Source organism: Pan troglodytes, chromosome 1 (assembly GCF_028858775.2).
Source record: "Pan troglodytes isolate AG18354 chromosome 1, NHGRI_mPanTro3-v2.0_pri, whole genome shotgun sequence".
In the NCBI taxonomy this organism is placed as follows: Eukaryota; Metazoa; Chordata; class Mammalia; order Primates; family Hominidae; genus Pan; species Pan troglodytes.
The window spans coordinates 118,119,408-118,137,871 of record NC_072398.2 but is presented as its reverse complement, the minus strand read 5'-3'; the positions used below and the strand labels follow the sequence as shown (position 1 = coordinate 118,137,871).

At 45.3% G+C, this 18,464-nt stretch overlaps 1 protein-coding gene across 1 annotated transcript in view; it reads left to right on the top strand.

Annotated features, from left to right (window-relative positions):
- The first annotated feature begins 11,953 nt into the window (after positions 1-11,953).
- The window catches only part of LOC112204152 (leucine-rich repeats and immunoglobulin-like domains protein 2), a 50,225-nt gene continuing 43,714 nt past the window's right edge, over positions 11,954-18,464 (top strand). Inside the window, exon 1 of the mRNA XM_054676518.2 lies at positions 11,954-13,737. Coding sequence (XP_054532493.1) covers positions 13,499-13,737 — 239 coding nt within the window. The 5' untranslated portion in view covers positions 11,954-13,498. The remainder of the gene's footprint in view (positions 13,738-18,464) is intronic.

The following is an 18,464-nucleotide window of genomic DNA, read 5'->3' as shown; positions in this document are numbered from 1 at the left end:
TTAGCTGGGCATGGTGGCAGGCACCTGTAGTCCCAGCTACTGGGAGAGGCTGAGGCAGGAGAATGGCGTGAACCTGGGAGGCGGAGCTTGCAGTGAGCCGAGATCCCGCCACCATACTCCAGCCTGGGCGACAGAGCAAGACTCTGTCTCAAAAAAAAAAAAAAAAAAAAAAAGAGTTTGGGCTCTGGAATCAGATTGTCTAGGTTCAAATCTTAGCTCTATTACTTATTTTATTTATTTATTTATTTTGAGATGGAGTCTTGCCCTGTCACCCAGGCTGCAGTGCAATGGCGTGATCTCGGCTTACTGAAACCTCTGCCTTCTGGATTCAAGAGATTCTCCTGCCTCGGCCTCCGAGTAGCTGGGATTACAGGCACATGCCACCATGCCCAGCTACTTTTTTGTATCTTTAGTAGAGACAGGGTTTCATCATGTTGGCCAGGCTGGTCTCAAACTCCTGACCTTGTGATCTGCTCACCTTGGCCTCCCAAAGTGCTGGGATTACAGGCGTGAGCCACTGTGCCTGGCCTATTCCTTATGATGAGTATGATTTTGGGCAAAGCTCTTTGGACCTCAGCTTTTTCATCAGTAAAATGAATATTCTCATCTCATAGGAATCTTACGAAGATTAACTGAGTACATGTAAAACAGTAAAGTGCCTGGAACACAGGCAATCAGGAAATGAGGCTGTTCTAATTTGCTGCTGATGAAAAAATAGCATGTTTCCTATACAGAATATTAAGTTTGTAAAACCATCTTCTAAGTCCCTCCCCGGCCTCTCCCCAAACACTCAGAAAGTGAGCCGCTGGCTCTGGTCTTAAATCTAGTTCTGTCTTCCTGTGCTATACAGTGTTCCTCTCTTCATCCCTTTCCTTCTCACTCTTCCAGCTTCTCTTTCTCTCCCTGCCCAGGCCTCTCATTAGTCCAGTTAATAAACTGTTGCTGTCATTTCAGTTCAGCTCCAGGATCAGGGTCCCTTGGGGATAGGCATTATGCTGGGGAAGTGAGATGATGGGGGAGCCGCAGGGACATCCTAATTTCCACAGTGGAGTGGAAATAGGAACCAGGGTTGACAGCAGATGAACCTCCCTAGGCCCAGGTCTCCTGGGCCATCATCAGGATAATCAGTGAGAACTTCATTATATAGGGTGAGAGTCTGGCTGTTTGGCATTGTGCCAGGGTCCTATTCAGGGACAGGAAGTTTCTGGCTTGGAGATAATGACCAGCCTGGGGCCTCTGGCCTTCTGTGCACTGGCCTTCAGCTCCCTCTTGGGCATGCACACATATGCATTCATGCAGGCACGCACACAAGTTCCCTGGGCTTTCAGTCAGCTCAAGGGTTTGTGGGTACATTCCCAGCCTGGAAAGCTGGTGAACAGAGTGAGGCTGGAGGGCCCAGAAATGCATGACTGCCTCTGCTGATTGCTGAGAATAATCAAACTCTGAAGTTCCCACCAAGAGCCCATTAAACCAATACAAACGTCTCATCCAGAGTGACAGCAAGGTTTCCTCCCAACCTTGGAAGGATAAAGGGGCAGGTCTGGGGAGTAGCCCAGCTAGCTGAAAATGCAAAAATGGGACTCGCTGCAGGTTAGCTCAGAAGCTCAAGCAGACCAGGGACAAGATGGTTTGCTGGGTATGGGATGGAGGTCAGCATTTTCAATCCCCTCCTCCCCACACCTTCAGGGTATAAATCAAGTTTGTGCTGAGGATGGGGACTAGGGTGGGGGCATGAGGGGCATGGTTTGATTTTCTCCACCAGTTACATTGTACTTACTTCTTCAGGCATGTATTTGGAAGAGGGGGTTCACATCACACTAATTCTCCTGACATGTGGCTCCCACCTGCTGCACTGTCAATACTCCTATTCACCACCTAGAATTATGAGCTTCTGTGCTGGCCTCAGCCCAAAGAGAATGTAGAAAATGGCAGGCTTTCATTCACTGCCTCTTAATTCCTCACAACCACAAAAACACCTGTGTTATGTAGACAGACTTTACTGTAGGTCTCACAGTGTGGTTTTTAAGCATAATCCATGGACCAGCCACTTCAGCAATACCTGGGAACTTGTTAGAAATGCAAATTTTCAGGTCCCACTTTAGACTTACTGAATCAGAAAGTCTGGGGGCCAGCTCAACAATCCATATATTAACAAGCCCTCTGAGTGATTCTTTTATGGTTGTTATTATTATTATTATTATTTTGAGACAGAGTCTGGCTCTATCACCCAGGCTGGAGTGCGGTGGTGCCATCTTGACTCACTGCAACCTCCATTTTTTGGGTTCAAGTGATTCTCCTGCCTTAGCCTCCTGAGTAGCTGACACTACAGGCGTGCACCACCACACCTGGCTAATTTTCTGTATTTTAGTACAGGCACGGTTTCACCTTGTTGCCCAGGCTGGTCTTGAACTCCTGAGCTCAAGTGATCCACCCATCTCGGCCTCCCAAAGTGTTGGGATTATGGGCGTGAGCCACAGGCATGAGGCACTGCACCCTTCACAAGCCCTCCAACTGATTCTGATACTTGATGAAGTTTAAGAACTTATGCTGTATGTTTGAGGGTGACTTGAAAAAAGTTACAATGTAAGGAAGGAAACTTAAAACTGATTTTTTTTCTTTTCTTTTTTTTTTTTGAGATGGAGTTTCACTCTTGTTGCCCAGGCTAGAGAGCAACGTCTCAAACTTGGCTCACTGCAATCTCTGCCTCCTGGGTTCAAGTGATTCTCCTGCCTCACCCTCTCAAGTAGCTGGGACTACAGGCACGGGCCACCACGCCCGGCTAATTTTTTTTGTATTTAGTAGAGATAGGGTTTCACCATGTTGGTCAGGCTGGTTATGAACTCTTGACCTCAGGTGATCCACCTGCCTCAGCCTCCCAAAGTGCTGGGATTATAGGCATGAGCCAACATGCCAGGCCAAAACTGAATTGTAAATAGAACTGTTTAAAAGCCTACAGGAGCAGCTGGGTGCGGTGGCTCACGCCTGTAATCGCAGCACTTTGGTAGGCTGAGGCAGGTGGATCATGAGGTCAGGAGATTGAGACCATCCTGGCTAACATGGTGAAACCCCGTCTCTACTAAAAATACAAAAAAATTAGCCGGGCATGGTGGCATGTGCCTGTAGTCCCAGCTACTCGGGAGGCTGAGGCAGGAGAATCGCTTGAACCCAGGAGGCAGAGGTTGCAGTGAGCCTAGATTGTGCCACTGCACTTCAGCCTGGGCGACAGAGCAAGACTCCATCTCAAACAAACAAACAAACAAAAGCCTACAGGAATATAAAAAGCGTCTTTCATGGGGTTTTGCTTCCCTCTCTGGAGGTCCATGTGGTAGAGGTTGATTTTTTTCTCCTACTAAGTTAATAGAAAGCATGTACCCATACATTCACACATTAACTCATTCCTCACCTTTTCTCCACAGAGGTCACATTTTTGAATTTGGCATTTGTCATTCCTGTGCATGTTTTTACTACATATTTCCTACATAGTATTTTCGTTTCTTTCTTTTTTTTCTTTGAGACAGAGTTTCCCTCTTGTTGCCCAGGCTGGAGTGCAATGGCGCGATCTTGGCTCACCGCAACCTCTGCCTCCCACGTTCAAGCGATTCTCCTGCCTCATCCTCCTTAGTAGCTGGGATGACAGGCATGCGCCACCATGCCTGGCTAATTTTGTATTTTGAGTAGAGATAGGGTTTCTCCATGTTGGTCAGGCTGGTCTCGAACTCCCGACCTCAGGTGATCCGCCCGCCTCAGCCTCCCAAAGTGCTGGGATTACAGGTGTGAGCCATCATGCCTGGCTCTACCTAGTATTTTCCACATATTTTGAACATTGTATATTTTAGATATATTGTACATATTTGTTAGCAGTTTGCTTTTTTCCCATTTGCCACTGTTTTTAGATTTATCTGTGATCCTACTACATCTACCTTTTTTTTTTTTGAGATGGCTTCTTGCTCTGTTGCCCAGGCTGGAGTGCAGTGGCATGCTCTCAGCTCACTGCAATCTCCACCTCCCGATTTCAAGCAATTCTCCCGCCTCAGCCTCCCAAGTAGCTGGGATTACAAGCCTGCGCCACCACACCGGCTGATTTTTGTATTTTTAGTAGAGACGGGGTTTCACCATGTTGGCCGGGCTGGTCTAGAATTCCTGACCTCGTGATCTGCCCGCCTCGGCCTCCCAAAGTGCTGGGATTACAGGCGTGAGCCACTGTGCCTGGCCATTTCTACTTTTTTAACCCTGAGAGTGTCTTTGTGATTATTTTCACCTTAGAACACCATGCACATTTGGGATTTTTACTGGGAATGCATTCAATCTATAAATCAGTCTGAGAGAATTGACATCTTTTATTTGTTTATTTTTAATTTATTTTTATTTTTAGAGAAAGGGCCTTGCTGTGTTGCTTAAGCTGGCTTTGAACTCCTAGGCTCAAGCAATCCCCCTGCCTCAGCCTTCCAAATAATTGAGATTACAGGCCCACACCACCACACCTGGTCATCATCTTTATAATAGTGATTTTTTTTTTTTTTTTGAGACAGAGTCTCACTCTGTTGCCCACGCTGGAGTGCCGTGGCACAGTCTTGGCTTGCTGCAATGTATGCCTCCTGGGTTTGATTGATTCTCCTGCCTCAGCCTCCGGAGTAGCTGAGATTACAGGGACCTGCCACCACACCCAGCCAATTTTTGCATTTTTAGTAGAGACGAGATTTCACCATGTTCGCCAAGCTGATGTTGAACTGCTGACATCAAGTAATCTACCTGCTTCAGCCTCCCAAAGTGCTGGGATTACAGGCATGAGCCATTTTGCCTGGATTATAATATTGATTCTTTCAGTCTGAGAGCATAGTATTTTTCTCCATCTATTTAGATCCTCTTTTATTTATTTATTTATTTATTTTTATTTATTTATTTATTTATTTTTTAGTATTTATTGATCATTCTTGGGTGTTTCTCGCGGAGGGGGATTTGGCAGGGTCATAGGACAATAGTGGAGGGAAGGTCAGCAGATAAACAAGTGAACAAGGGTCTCTGTTTTTCCTAGGCAGAGGACCCTGTGGCCTTCCACAGTGTTTGTGTCCCTGGGTACTTGAGATTAGGGAGTGGTGATGACTCTTAAGGAGCATGCTGCCTTCAAGCATCTGTTTAACAACGCACATCTTGCACCGACCTTAATCCATTTAACCCTGAGTGGGCACAGCACATGTTTCAGAGAGCACGGGGTTGGGGGTAAGGTTATAGATTAACAGCATCCCAAGGCAGAAGAATTTTTCTTAGTACAGAACAAAATGGAATCTCCTATGTCTACTTCTTTCTGCACAGACACAGCAACAATCTGATTTCTCTATCTTTTCCCCACATTTCCCCCTTTTCTATTCGACAAAACTGCCATCGTCATCATGGCCCGTTCTCAATGAGCTGTTGGGTACACCTCCCAGACGGGGTGGCGGCCGGGCAGAGGGGCTCCTCACTTCCCAGAAGGGGCGGCCGGGCAGAGGCGCCCCCCACCTCCTGGACAGGGAGGCGGCCGGGCGGGGGCTGCCCCCCACCTCCCTCCCGGACGGGGCAGCTGCCGGGCGGAGACGCTCCTCACATCCCAGACGGGGCGGCTGCCGGGCGGAGGGGCTCCTCACTTCTCAGACGGGGTGGCTGCCAGGCGGAGGGGCTCCTCACTTCTCAGACGGGGCGGCCGGGCAGAGGCGCTCCTCACCTCCCAGACGGGGTCGTGGCCGGGCAGAGGCACTCCTCACTTCCCAGACGGGGCGGCGGGGCAGAGGCGCTCCCCACATCTCAGACGATGGGCGGCCGGGCAGAGATGCTCCTCACTTCCTAGACGGATGGCGGCGGGGAAGAGGCGCTCCTCACTTCCCAGACTGGGCAGCCAGGCAGAGGGGCTCCTCACTTCCCAGACGGGGTGGCGGCCGGGCAGAGGCTGCAATCTCAGCACTTTGGGAGGCCAAGGCAGGCGGCTGGGAGGTGGAGGTTGTAGCGAGCTGAGATCACGCCACTGCACTCCAGCCTGGGCAACATTGAGCACCGAGTGAACCAGACTCCCTCTGCAATCCCGGCACCTCGGGAGGCCGAGGCTGGCAGATCACTTGCGGTTAGGAGCTGGAGACCAGCCCGGCCAACACAGCGAAACCACGTCTCCAACAAAAAAATACGAAAACCAGTCAGGCGTGGTGGTGCACGCCTGCAATCCCAATCACTAGGCAGGCTGAGGCAGGAGAATCAGGCAGGGAGGTTGCAGTGAGCCGAGATGGCGGCAGTACAGTCCAGCTTCGGCTTGGCATCAGAGGGAGACCGTGGAGAGAGAGGGAGAGGGAGACTGTGGGGAGAGGCAGAGGCAGGAGGCAGGAGGCAGGAGGCAGAGGCAGCTAGATCCTCTTTTATGCTTTCCAATAAAGTTTTATAATGTTCTCTATATACTTTTTCTCTTGTATTTCTTTGTTTGATCTACGTATCTTTTAGTTTTTATTGCTATTGCATATGCCATCTTAAAAGTATTTTATAATTGCTGATTTATTATGATAAAATTGATTTTAGTATATTGATCTTGTAGTCACATCCTTGTTGAAATTTTTTGTTAGTTTAAATAGTTTACTTGAGATTCTTTTGGATTTTTTTCTGCAGAGAATCATATCCTGTGTAAGTAAGGGCAGTTTTGTTTGCTCCCTTATGATTTTATATCTTTAATATCTTTTTCTTACCTTGTACTGGTTAGGAACTCTAGAATAGTGTCCAGTAGAAGCAATGATAGGCATCGTTGTCTTGATCCTAATGTAAAAGGAGTTTTTTTAATGTTTCACTGTTAAGTAAAAGTTGCTATAGGTTTTGGTAAACACCTTTTATTAGCAAGAAGAAGTTCATTCTATTCCAAGTTGGCTAAGAGTTTTTGTTTGTTTGTTTGTTTTTTGTTTTTTGTTTTTTTTTTGAGATGGAGTCTCACCCTGTTGCCCAGTCTGGAATGCAATGGTGCGATCTCGGCTCACTGCAACCTCCGCCTCCCAGGTTCAAATGATTCTCCTGCCTCAGCCTCCTGAGTAGCTGGGATTACAGATGCCTGCCACCAGGCCCAGCTAATTTTTGTATTTGTAGTAGAGATGGGGTTTCACCATGTTGGCCAGGCTGGTCTTGAACTCCTGACCTCAGGTGATCCACCCGCCTCGGCCTCCCAAAGTGCTGGGATTACAGGTGTGAGCCACCACACCCGGCCAAATCTTGGTGATATATTATATATCATACATTACATATTTACATATTTTCCATATATATGTGATATATATTATATATCAAATAGTACATATGTGTTAAAGAGGAAAAACCATACTATTTCAGGATGTACAAATATATGCTATATATATATATGACATATCACATATATCATATAAAAAGTCATATTTTTTCATATACTAAAATAGTTATGCTTTTTCTCCTTTACTCTGATAATGTAGTGTATTGCTAGCACTTTCTAGTTTACCTATTAAAGAGGCCATTTATAGGCCCGTTTGCTGTGTGGGTGGTTTTGATGGGAACAAGATAGAAAGAAGAGTTCAGTTACGAGGCTACTAAGGTTGTATAGATGAGAGATTATTGTGTCTTGGATTGGTGTGGAGGTAAGAGAGATGGAAAGAAGTAGTCAGTTTAAAAATATATTTTGGATTTGCTGATGGGTTGCAGTAAGGTAAGGAGTAGATGGAGAATAAAGGGAAAGGAAAGAAAAGACTCAAAGATGAGTTCTAAATTTCTGGAGATTTTTCTTTAAAAATTGTGGTAAAAAATATATAACATAAAATGTAACAATTTGGAACTATTTTTAAGTATACAGTTCTGTGGTAGTAAGTACATTCACATTATTGTGCAACCATTGCCACCATCTATCTCCAGAACTTTTTTCATTTTCCCAAACTGAAACTCACTATGCATTAAACAATAACTCCCCATTCTCTCCTCCTCCTAGCCCCTCCCAGCCCAGACAATCACCAATCTATTTTCTGTCTGTATGAATCTGACTACTCTAAGTACCTCATATAAGTGCAATCACACTATTTGTCCTTTTATAATTGATTTATTTCACTTAGCATAATGTTTTCAAGGTTTATTTATGTTGTAGCAAGTATCAGGATTCCCTTCCTTTTTTATTTTTGAGATGGAGTTTCGCTCTTGTTGCCCAGGCTGGAGTGCAATGGCGCAATCTCGGCTTACTGCAAACTCCGCTTCCCAGGTTCAAGCGATTCTCCTGCCTCAGCCTCCCGAATACCTGGGATTACAGGCATGTGCCACCACGCCCGGCTAATTTTCTGTATTTTTAGTAGAGACGGGGTTTCACCATGTTTGCCAGGCTGGTCTCGAACTCCTGACCTGAGGTGATCCACCCACCTCGGCCTCCGAAAGCACTGGGATTACAGGTGTGAGCCACCATGCCCGGCCAGGATTCCCTTCCTTTCAAAGGCTGAATCATATACATATATATATATACATACACACACATATATACCAAATTTTGCTTGTTTATTCATCCATTGATAAGACACTTAGGTTGCTTCCACGTTTTGGCTATTGTGAATAATACTGCTATGGAACATGGGTATACCCATATTTCTTCAAGCCGTTTCAATTATTTTATGTTTAATTTTTTGAGGAAATGCTGTACCATTTTCCACAGCCTCCCCTCCCCTCCCCGCCCTTCCCTTCCACTCCCCTCTCCTCTCCTCTTCTTTCTTTTTGAGATGGAGTCTTGCTCTGTTGCCCAGGCTGAAGTGCAATGGCGTGATCTCAGCTCACTGCAACCTCCGCCTCCTGAGTTCAAGCAATTCTTCTGCCTCAGCCTCCTGAGTAGCTGGGATTACAGGCATGCACCACGAGGCCCAGCTAATTTTTGTATTTTTAGCAGTGATGGGGTTTCACCATGTTGGCCAGGCTGGTCTCGAACTCCTGACCTGAGGTGATCCACCCGCCTTGGCCTCCCAAAGCGCTGGGATTACAGGTGTGAGCCACCGTGCCCGGCCAGGATTCCCTTCCTTTCAAAGGCTGAAATATATGTATGTATGTGTGTGTGTGTGTGTGTATATATATATATATATATACACACACACACACATATATATATGTATATGTGTGTATATATATATATACATACACACATACATACCAAATTTTACTTGTTTATTCATCCATTGATAAGACACTTGGGTTGCTTCCATATTTTGGCTATTGTGAATAATACTGCTATGGAACATGGGTATACCCATATTTCTTCAAGTCGTTTCAATTATTTTATGTTTAATTTTTTGAGGAAATGCTGTCCTATTTTCCACAGCCTCCCCTCCCTTCCCTTCCCCTCCCTTCCCCTCCCCTCCCCTCCCTTCCCCTCTGCTCCCCCTCCTCTCCTCTCCTCTCCTTTCTTTTTGAGATGGAGTCTTGCTCTGTTGCCCAGGCTGAAGTGCAATGGCGCGGTCTCAGCTCACTGCAACCTCCGCCTCCTGAGTTCAAGCAATTCTGCCTCAGCCTCCTGAGTAGCTGGGATTATAGGCATGCACCACGAGGCCCAGCTAATTTTTGTATTTTTAGCAATGATGGGGTTTCACCATGTTGACCAGGCTGCTCTCAAACTCCTGACCTCAGTGATCTGCCGCCTTGGCCTCCCAAAGTGCTGGGATTACAGGTGTGATCCACCATACCTAGCCAGCTACACCATTTTATATTCCTACCAGGAATGTACAAGAATTACAAGTTTCTCTACATCGTCACCAAACTTGTTATTTTCTGGTTTCTATACATATACATATACATATAATATATATATAATACCCATCCTACTAGTTGTGAAGTAGTATCACATTGTGCTTTTAATTTGGATTTCCTTGATGATTAGTGATCTTGAGCATCTTTTACTTGTGCTTATTGGTCATTTGTGTATCTTTGGAGGAATTCAAGTCCTCTGCCTATTTTTAAATTAGGTTGCTTTTTTGTTGTTAAGTTGTAGGAGTTCTTTATGTTTTTCTGGATACTAATCCCTTATCTGATATATGATTTGCAAATCTTCCATCACATGGCGTACCTTTTCACTCTGTAGATAGTGTCCTTTAATGAACTGTTTTTAATTTTGATGAAGTACAATTTATCTATTTTTTCTGGCTTTAGGTTTCACTTCAATAAATAGTAGTTACAATTGTTATCATTATTCCTTCTTTGCTTTAGTGGGAAAAGGAAACAGGGGAAGGAAGAGATGGAAGGAGACAAAAATGCATTCTCACTAGATTTGGGCATATTTACAGAGAAGCAGTGAAATTAACAGTAATTTTTTTTTTTTTTTTGAAATGGAGTCTTTCTCTGTTGCCCATGCTGGGGTGCAGTGGTGCAATCTCGGCTCACTGCAACCTCCGCCTCTCAGGTTCAAGCAATCCTCGTGCCTCAGCCTCCCCAGCTGGGATTACAGGTGTGCAGCACCAAGCCTAATTTTTGTATTTTTAATAAAGACGGGATTTTGCCATGTTAGCCAGGCTTGTCTCGAACTCCTGAGTTCAAGTAATCTGCCCGCCTCGGCCTCCAAAAGTGCTGGGATTACAGGCATGAGCCACTGCATCCGGCCAAATTAACAGTAATTTAGTCAACAATAAATATTTATTCAGCATTGCCTATATTCCAGACACTGCTCTTAGCAATGGAGATATAAAATGAGAAAACATATCTGTAACATTATGCTTTGGAAAGATAATTCTAGTGACAGCTTAGAGACTTGGAGACAGGAGAGACTGGAGGACAGGAGATGGGTTCAAAGGTTATTGAAATAGTAGTCATATGAGATGAAGGTCTGAACTAAGTAGCAGTGGGGATGGAGAGCTGGGGAAAGATCTGAGACATTCCTGAGGGGGAATCAAGAGAGTCTAGTGATTAGATGTGACAGGAAAGAATGGGGGGAAAGCACAGGCAATCCTGAGACTTCTAGTTTGAAAGAATAGAATTGATCAGGTTAGTTAGCTATGACTTTGCAAAGAGTAAAGTCCCGAGGTAAGGAGATATAGGGCAGCTAAATTGTAAGGGATTGGGGTTTATGTTAAGGTGTGGAACAAGGGATATCAAGTGAGTAGTTTTTTTTTTTTTTTAAGTAATCTGGAGCTGGGGTATTCTGTGCTTATGGATTCCACTGAACTCTAAAATCTCAGCCCAGGTACTTTGGCACCCATGAATTAATTAGACAATTTAGGGCAATGAATATAAAAGCTCTATATTCCATTGTTATTCAGAAATAAATCATTAAATTCTGTTAAAAACACATATTTGCGGCTGGGTGTGGTGGCTCATGCTTGAAATCCCAGCACTCTGGGAGGCCGAGGTGGGCGGATCACCTAAGGTTGGGAGTTCGAGACCAGCCTGACCAACATGGAGAAACCCCATCTCTACTAAAAATACAAAATTAGCTGGGCGTGGTGGCGCATGACTGTAATCCCAGCTACTCAGGAGGCTGAGGCAGGAGAATCGCTTGAATCCAGGAGGCGGAGGTTGCGGTGAGCCGAGATCGTGCCATTGCACTCCAGCCTGGGCAACAATAATGAAATTTTGTCTCAAAAAAAAAACAAAAAACAAAAAAAATGTGTATTTGTGGCCAGTCACAGTGGCTCATGCCTGTAATCCCAGCACTTTGAGAGCCCGAGGTGGGTGGATCACCTGAGGTCAGGAGTTCGAGACCAGCCTGGCCAAAAAGGCAAAACCCCGTCTCTACTAAAAATACAAAAATTAGCCGGGCATGGTGGTGCACACCTGTAGTCCCAGCTACTTGGCAGGCTGAGGCAGGAGAATCGCTTGAATACAGCAGGCGGAGATTGCAGTGAGCCACTTACTGCGGAGGATACAGGTTAGAGAGCATTAATTTCTAATGGCCCCATTTGGTATAGTTTCATAGGAAAGCTCTGAAACTATAATGTAGAAAGGAACTAAACTGCCTCCTTTTTTTTTTTTTGTAAGGTTCTTGCCTATGCCGGATTTCTTACCAGAGTTTGTTAAGTCTGCTCAACAGCTAAGGGAAGAAGGCTAAGAGTAAGTTTCATTCCGCTGTCTTGGCTTTAAAAGTTTGGTTTGGACTGTAGCATTGGATATGGCCTTGTTTCCAATATATACTTCAATATTAAAAAAAAAAACAGAAAAAGGTTTTTAAAAACATAATTATGACTCCATAATCTGCCATGGGAAAGATTGCTTTCAGTTACTTTCTATGAGAACCCTAACCTAGGCATTATCATTCTTTTTAACCTGCTCAGATTTTCAATTTATGTCAGAAAACCCATGTTAATGTCGAACCTGCCCCTGCCTCAAGAGTAACCTGGTTTAACCTCTTGGGGCTTGTTGCATCATCAGCAATAATTGTCTTGCCAATGTCACAGTCACTGAAGGAGCAAACAAGATAACAGATGCAAACGCCCTTTGAAAAGTTCACTACATATAAGTGAACCATCACTATTATTCTCAAAGTCTTATTTACAACCTTGGATGGCTGAATGAGCATAAGATGGCCAGACTTCACTGTTCCTAGTAAGTTTTCCATAGCCTCTGCTTTAGGTGAAATAAATTTCCTCACCTCCAGTCTTTGCTTTGTTGACTGCTCAACACCCTCTTGTCTCGCTTGCTTTTCTGAGGGTGACCTTGACAGCATCCCTCCAAAGAGAAGGGTATTTCCCTTATATAGACATGCAGGTGCAGTCCCACCAAAATTTATTGAACTCCAAGCTAGAACAACAGGTGGAGGTGCACCGATGAAGAAACAGGGCCTCTGCCTTCAGGAGCTTACAAGGCCATTAACAGAGAGTGATATTGATCTTATGCAAATGACAGTTGCCGCCTACTTGCAGAAGAGCAGGGGCTACAGCCAAGCAGCAGGGGGCAGAAGAGGCTCAAGCTCGGCTCTGGAGGCCGATCTGGCCAAAGCCAGGATAGAAGCTCCCGTGACCCATTCGTGTGTGCGACTTGGAAGGCAGCCCTTCTGCCACTCCCCTTTCTTAAAGCCTAGAGCAAATAAAAGATCCTTTTCTACTACAGTAGATATACCTGTAGTCAGGACTTTGAACTCACAGCTATTCGCCGCACCATTCCCTCTTAAGGAACTACTGCGCCCTCCAGCGGAAGAACAGCGGCAGAACTCCACAGCGGCAACTAAAATCCCTGAACGCTTTAAAGTCCTTCTCCTCAAGATACTCGGCTGCGTCTGGCCCCGCCCCCTCACTGAGTTCCGCCCCGGGCGCAACCTCATCTTATGGCACCGATTGGCTGGCCCCTGTGCGTGAGGACGTTGCGCCGTGGGGAGGGGCGGACGAGAAGTGTCAGTCAGGCCGTGTGTCCCAGGCCGTCGACCCCGCTGTCGCGCTGCGTCTGCTCCTTGCATGCCTTTAGATGGTACAGCCTTCAGCCGGGGCTTCGGGAGACAGTGCAGCCGCCGAGCATCTCTGCTGAGCTTCTCCGCCGATCCTCCTTTTCTAGCAGGCAGCTCTTCTAGGCCACGTCCAGGTCGAGGGGGAAAATGGCGCCGGCGCCCCTAGGCGTCCCGGAAGAGCAGTTGCTGGGTTGTCGATCTAGATTGCTTTCTCCGTTACTCTTCATTGCCCAGACCGCTCTCCTCCTGTTGCCCGCCGCCGGAGCAGGTCTCTGCCCCGCGCCCTGCTCCTGCCGCATTCCTCTCCTGGACTGCAGTCGCAGGAAATTGCCCGCACCGAGCTGGAGGGCGCTGTCGGGCTTGCTGCCCCCCGACACCGCTATCCTGTGAGTAGAGCGGCCAGGCAGAGTGACCAAAAGGAGGGGGAGCCTTCCCTCTACAGGGGGCAGGCAGGAGGGAGACAGGCGTGGTCGGAGGGTGTGGTCGAGAGCCTAAGCTCTGAAGGAAACTGCCGTCAGGATTTTATGAACTTTGTTTTATTAGGTGGTGGGAGCCTGAAAAAGCCGGTGTTAAGGTTTCTGGAGAATTGTATGAAGACGAGGGTTAAGATTCTTGGGGCCAAGGAGTCTGTGATTTCCTCAACTGGGGAGGAAATGGGGCGGGCATATTTAATGGTAAGGACTCACGGGTCCTGGGCACCAGCATTGACTTTGGATGGTTGGTGAGGCGGGGGGTGGGTTGAGCACGGAACAGTGCTTTCTGCTTATTTTGAGCTGCATTATTTGGTGTGTACCTCAGACTTAGTGGTCCTCAGGCACGTGATTTTATAATCACAATCGCCAAAGACCTATGAACTGTCTTTAGTCCTTAGTTCGCATGTTGGCTGATTTTGTGTTGCAGTTTTGATACTTAACAGGGTTGGAAAGTTCATTATGATGAATCAGGAGATCCTGTAATTCAGAATATCTTTGTAAGTAGCATTCTTGATCTAATTTAAACTTCACTGTAAAGAGGAGGAGTATTTTTTGCAGAACCATTTGATGCTTTGTTTTCAGCGCATCTTCTTGTGGCAAAGAACCCAAAAATCAGTTCTGCTTATTTATGTATGTAAAGCAGGTACAACGGTTGAATGAATTCTGGAGTTTCCACTGTTGAGTTTTCACTTTGACAGGTCTTTATTAGACAGTGGAACTTGGAGGGCTCCTTAGTCTGAGTCAGCCTGGTGGTATTAGGAACAACAGCAGGTATTAAATGCTGCAATTATGGGGCTTCTTAACCACTAACATACAGTTATTTCTCGTCACTAACTGAGCAGCACGTTTATTAACTGACAGATTTCTGATGGAGTCGTTAAGAAAAAGTCATCACTGGGCCAGGCGCAGTGGCTCACGCCTGTAATCCCAGCACTTTGGGAGGCCGAGGCGGGCCGATCACGAGGTCAAGAAATCGAGACCATCCTGGCCAACATGGTGAAACCCTGTCTCTACTAAAAATACAAAAAAATTAGCTGGGTGTGGTGGTGCGCGCCTGTAGTCCCAGCTACTCGGGAGGCTGAGGCAGGAGAATCGCTTGAACCCGGGAGGTGGAGGTTGCAGTGAGCTGAGATCACGCCACTGCACTCCAGCCTGAAAACAGAGCGAGACTCCGTCTGGGGGAAGGGGGGGTCGGGGAGGAAGAGGGGCCGGGTGCGGTGGCTCACGCTTGTAATCCCAGCACTCTGGGAGGCTGAGGCGGGCGGATCACCTAAGGTTGGGAGTTCGAGACCAACCTGACCAACATGGAGAAACCCCATCTCTACTAAAAATGCAAAGTTAGCTGGGTGTGGTGGCGCGTGCTTGTAATACTAGCTACACCCTGAGGCAGGAGAATCACTTGAACCCGGGAGGGCGAGGTTGGGGTGATCCGAGATCGTGCCATTGCACTCCAGCCTGGGCAACAAGAGTGAAACTCTGTCTCAAAAAAAAAAAAAGGAGTCATCACTAAAAAAATAGGTTGAAGTGCAATTAAAATATGAGAGGCTGCTTGGATTTTTATTGGAAATAGAATACAAATAAGAGGTGTTGCGGAGGTTAAGAAGTATTTATATATTTGCAAATAGGTTAGCACAGATAGGAAAGAAAGCTACCTCGTAGTCATTGAAAAAATTAACATAAATAATCAAATCTTTTAGTAAACATAGAACTGCAGTGTAGTAAGATGCTTTCTCTTTCATGGTAGTGACACCTGTAGTCACTTCTGGTTTTATTGACCCAAATTTAAAAACAACTATCAGTGTGCAGTGTAGTGTCAGTTAAACCTAGCACAGCCTCTTTGTTATGCAGCAAGTGCCTTTTTCTAAGACATTCTTGGAAGAGCTATCTGATTATAACAATAAGTCTGGCACAGATTTGACAAAACAGCTTCATTTAGCTGTAATTGAAATGAATGTGGCCTATACTTTTTTTTTTTTTTTTTTTTGAGATGGAGTCGCGCTCTTGTTGCCCAGGCTGGAGTGCAATGGTGTGACCTCGGCTCACTGCAACCTCTGCTTCCCAGGTTCAAGCGATTCTCCTGCTTCAGCCTCCCAAGTAGCTGGGATTACAGGCGTGCGCCACCATGCCTGGCTAATTTTTCATATTTTTAGTAGAGGTGGGGTTTCACCATGTTGGCCAGTCTGGTCTTAAACTCCTGATGTCAGGTGATCCACCCACCTCAGCCTCCCAAAGTGCTGGGGTTACAAGCATGAGCCACCAAGCCCGGCCTGGCCTACTTTTTTAAAAATTTTTTTATTTAAGAGAGAGTCTTGCTCTGTCACCTAGGCTGGAGTGCAGTGGCACGATCTTGGCTCAGTGCAGCCTCTGCCTCCTGGGTTCCAGTGATTCTCCTGCCTCAGACTCCCAGGTAGCTGGGTTTACAGACTTGAGCCAGTATGCCCACCTAATTTTTGTATTTTCAGTAGAGACGGGGTTTCACCATGTTGGCCAGGCTGGTCTTGAACTCCTGACCTCAGGTGATCTGCCCACCTTGGCCTCCCAAAGTGCTAGGATTACAGGCACGAGCCACTGCGCTTGGCCACAGCCGGGCCTACATTTAAGATTCTCCGTTGGTTGGTAAACATTTAGAAGTAATTTTATGTAAGATATATTTTTGTGTTAAGGTTTGATTTTTGTTTAATCAAGACCAATTGCCTAGAGCCAAGTGACATTCAGAATTTTTAATGTCCTATAATGAAATGACATTTTCAGTTGAAGTGAAATGACTTAGAGAACAATTCAGTTGTAGAAATGTAATTGGATGGAAGTCTTACATTGGTAGAACTCTTAGAATATTAAAAGATAGTACCGTACTATTTTAAATTGAGAAATGAAACATTCTTCAGCAGTTGCCTTTAGCTATAAAACCACCCAGTACATTTGGGTTTCTTTATGTAATTTTGAATGTTGAAATACATGTAATGCTTTAAATATATTAGGGATTCAAATATATGCTCAAACTTGTGACCATCAAAATGATTATGGACAAAATTCATTAATACTGATTTTTGGAAACATACTGAGATACTGTCTTTATGCTTCTCTGTGTGAGAAACTCTCTAGAATATTATTTGATCATTCAGAGCTTGACTGGGTTCTCTGTGGGTATAGAGCTCTGTTTCACGTTGTTCTGATTACACACACATACACAGCATTGAAAGACTAGGTTTATGACTCAACTTCTTATTTTGCAAAGTAACTTTGTTAGAACCCCTTTCCCCCAATGATGTGTTGTCTTGGTCATTTCACGATAGTACCAAAACATTAAGAAGTATGTATTTTTAGGGTTAAGGATGCTTCTATAGATTATATAGATTTAGCTTTATGAAATAAAAGTAACCTTTTCCTTACTGTTTTATTTCACTGTAGACTGTTAAATTTTTTTTCTTTTTTTTTTGAGATGGAGTTTCTCACTTTCGCCCAGGCTGGAGTGAAGCAGCCTGATCTCGGCTCACTGCAACCTCTGTCGCCTGGGTTCAAGTGATTCTCCTGCCTCAGCTTCCCGAGTAGGGATTATAGGCGCCCTCCACCATGCCCAGCTAATTTTTGTATTTTTAGTAGAGAAGGGGTTTTGCCATGTTGGCCAGGCTGGTCTCGAACTCCTGACCTCAGGTGATCCGCCCACCTTGGCCTCCCAAAGTGCTAGGATTACAGGCATTAGCCACTGTGCCTGGCCAGCTGCTAAAAATTTTGTCTTGGATCAGTATTGGGAACCAGTGCTGTACTTGATTAATTTATTGAATTATATATATACTTAGTTACCTATAGTTTTTTAGTTCTTTCTATTTTCATTATAATTGTTTAAAATTTGTTTGCATTTGTTTCTTTATAATAGTTGTGAACAGATTCGTTTTTTAGCATAGAGGACATAAGCTTATGTTGAATAGCTCTAGGGAAGTCTTTCCATGTGTGACTTGAGCTTCAACCTCTGTAGCTATTTTAGTAACCCTGGCAAAATGTTTTCACTATTTATTTATTTATTTATTCTACTTTAAGTTCTAGGTACATGTGCACAACTTGCAGGTTTGTTACATATGTATACATGTGCCATGTTGGTGTGCTGCACCCATTAACTCGTCATTTACATTAGGTATATCTCCTAATGCTATCCCTCCCCCCTCCCCCCACCCCATGACAGGCTCCGATGTGTGATGTTCCCCTTCCTGTGTCCATGTGTTCTCATTGTTCATTTCCCACCTATGAGTGAGAACATGTGGTGTTTGGTTTTTTGTCCTTGCAATAGTTTGCTGAGAATGATGGTTTCCAGCTTCATCCATGTCCCTTCAAAGGATATGAACTCATCCTTTTTTATGGCTGCATAGTATTCCATGGTGTATATGTGCCACATTTTCTTAATCCAGTCTATCACTGATGGACATTTGGGTTGGTTCAAAGTCTTTGCTATTGTGAATAGTGCCACAGTAAACATACGTGTGCATGTGTCTTTATGTTTTTACTATTAACATGTGGATTTAGTCTTTTTTTTTTTTTCAGATGGAGTCTTGCTGTGTTGCCCAGGCTGGAGTGTAGTGGTGGGATCTTGGTTTGCTGCAACCCCCGCCTCCTGGGTTTGAGCGATTCTCCTGCCTTAGTCTCCCAAG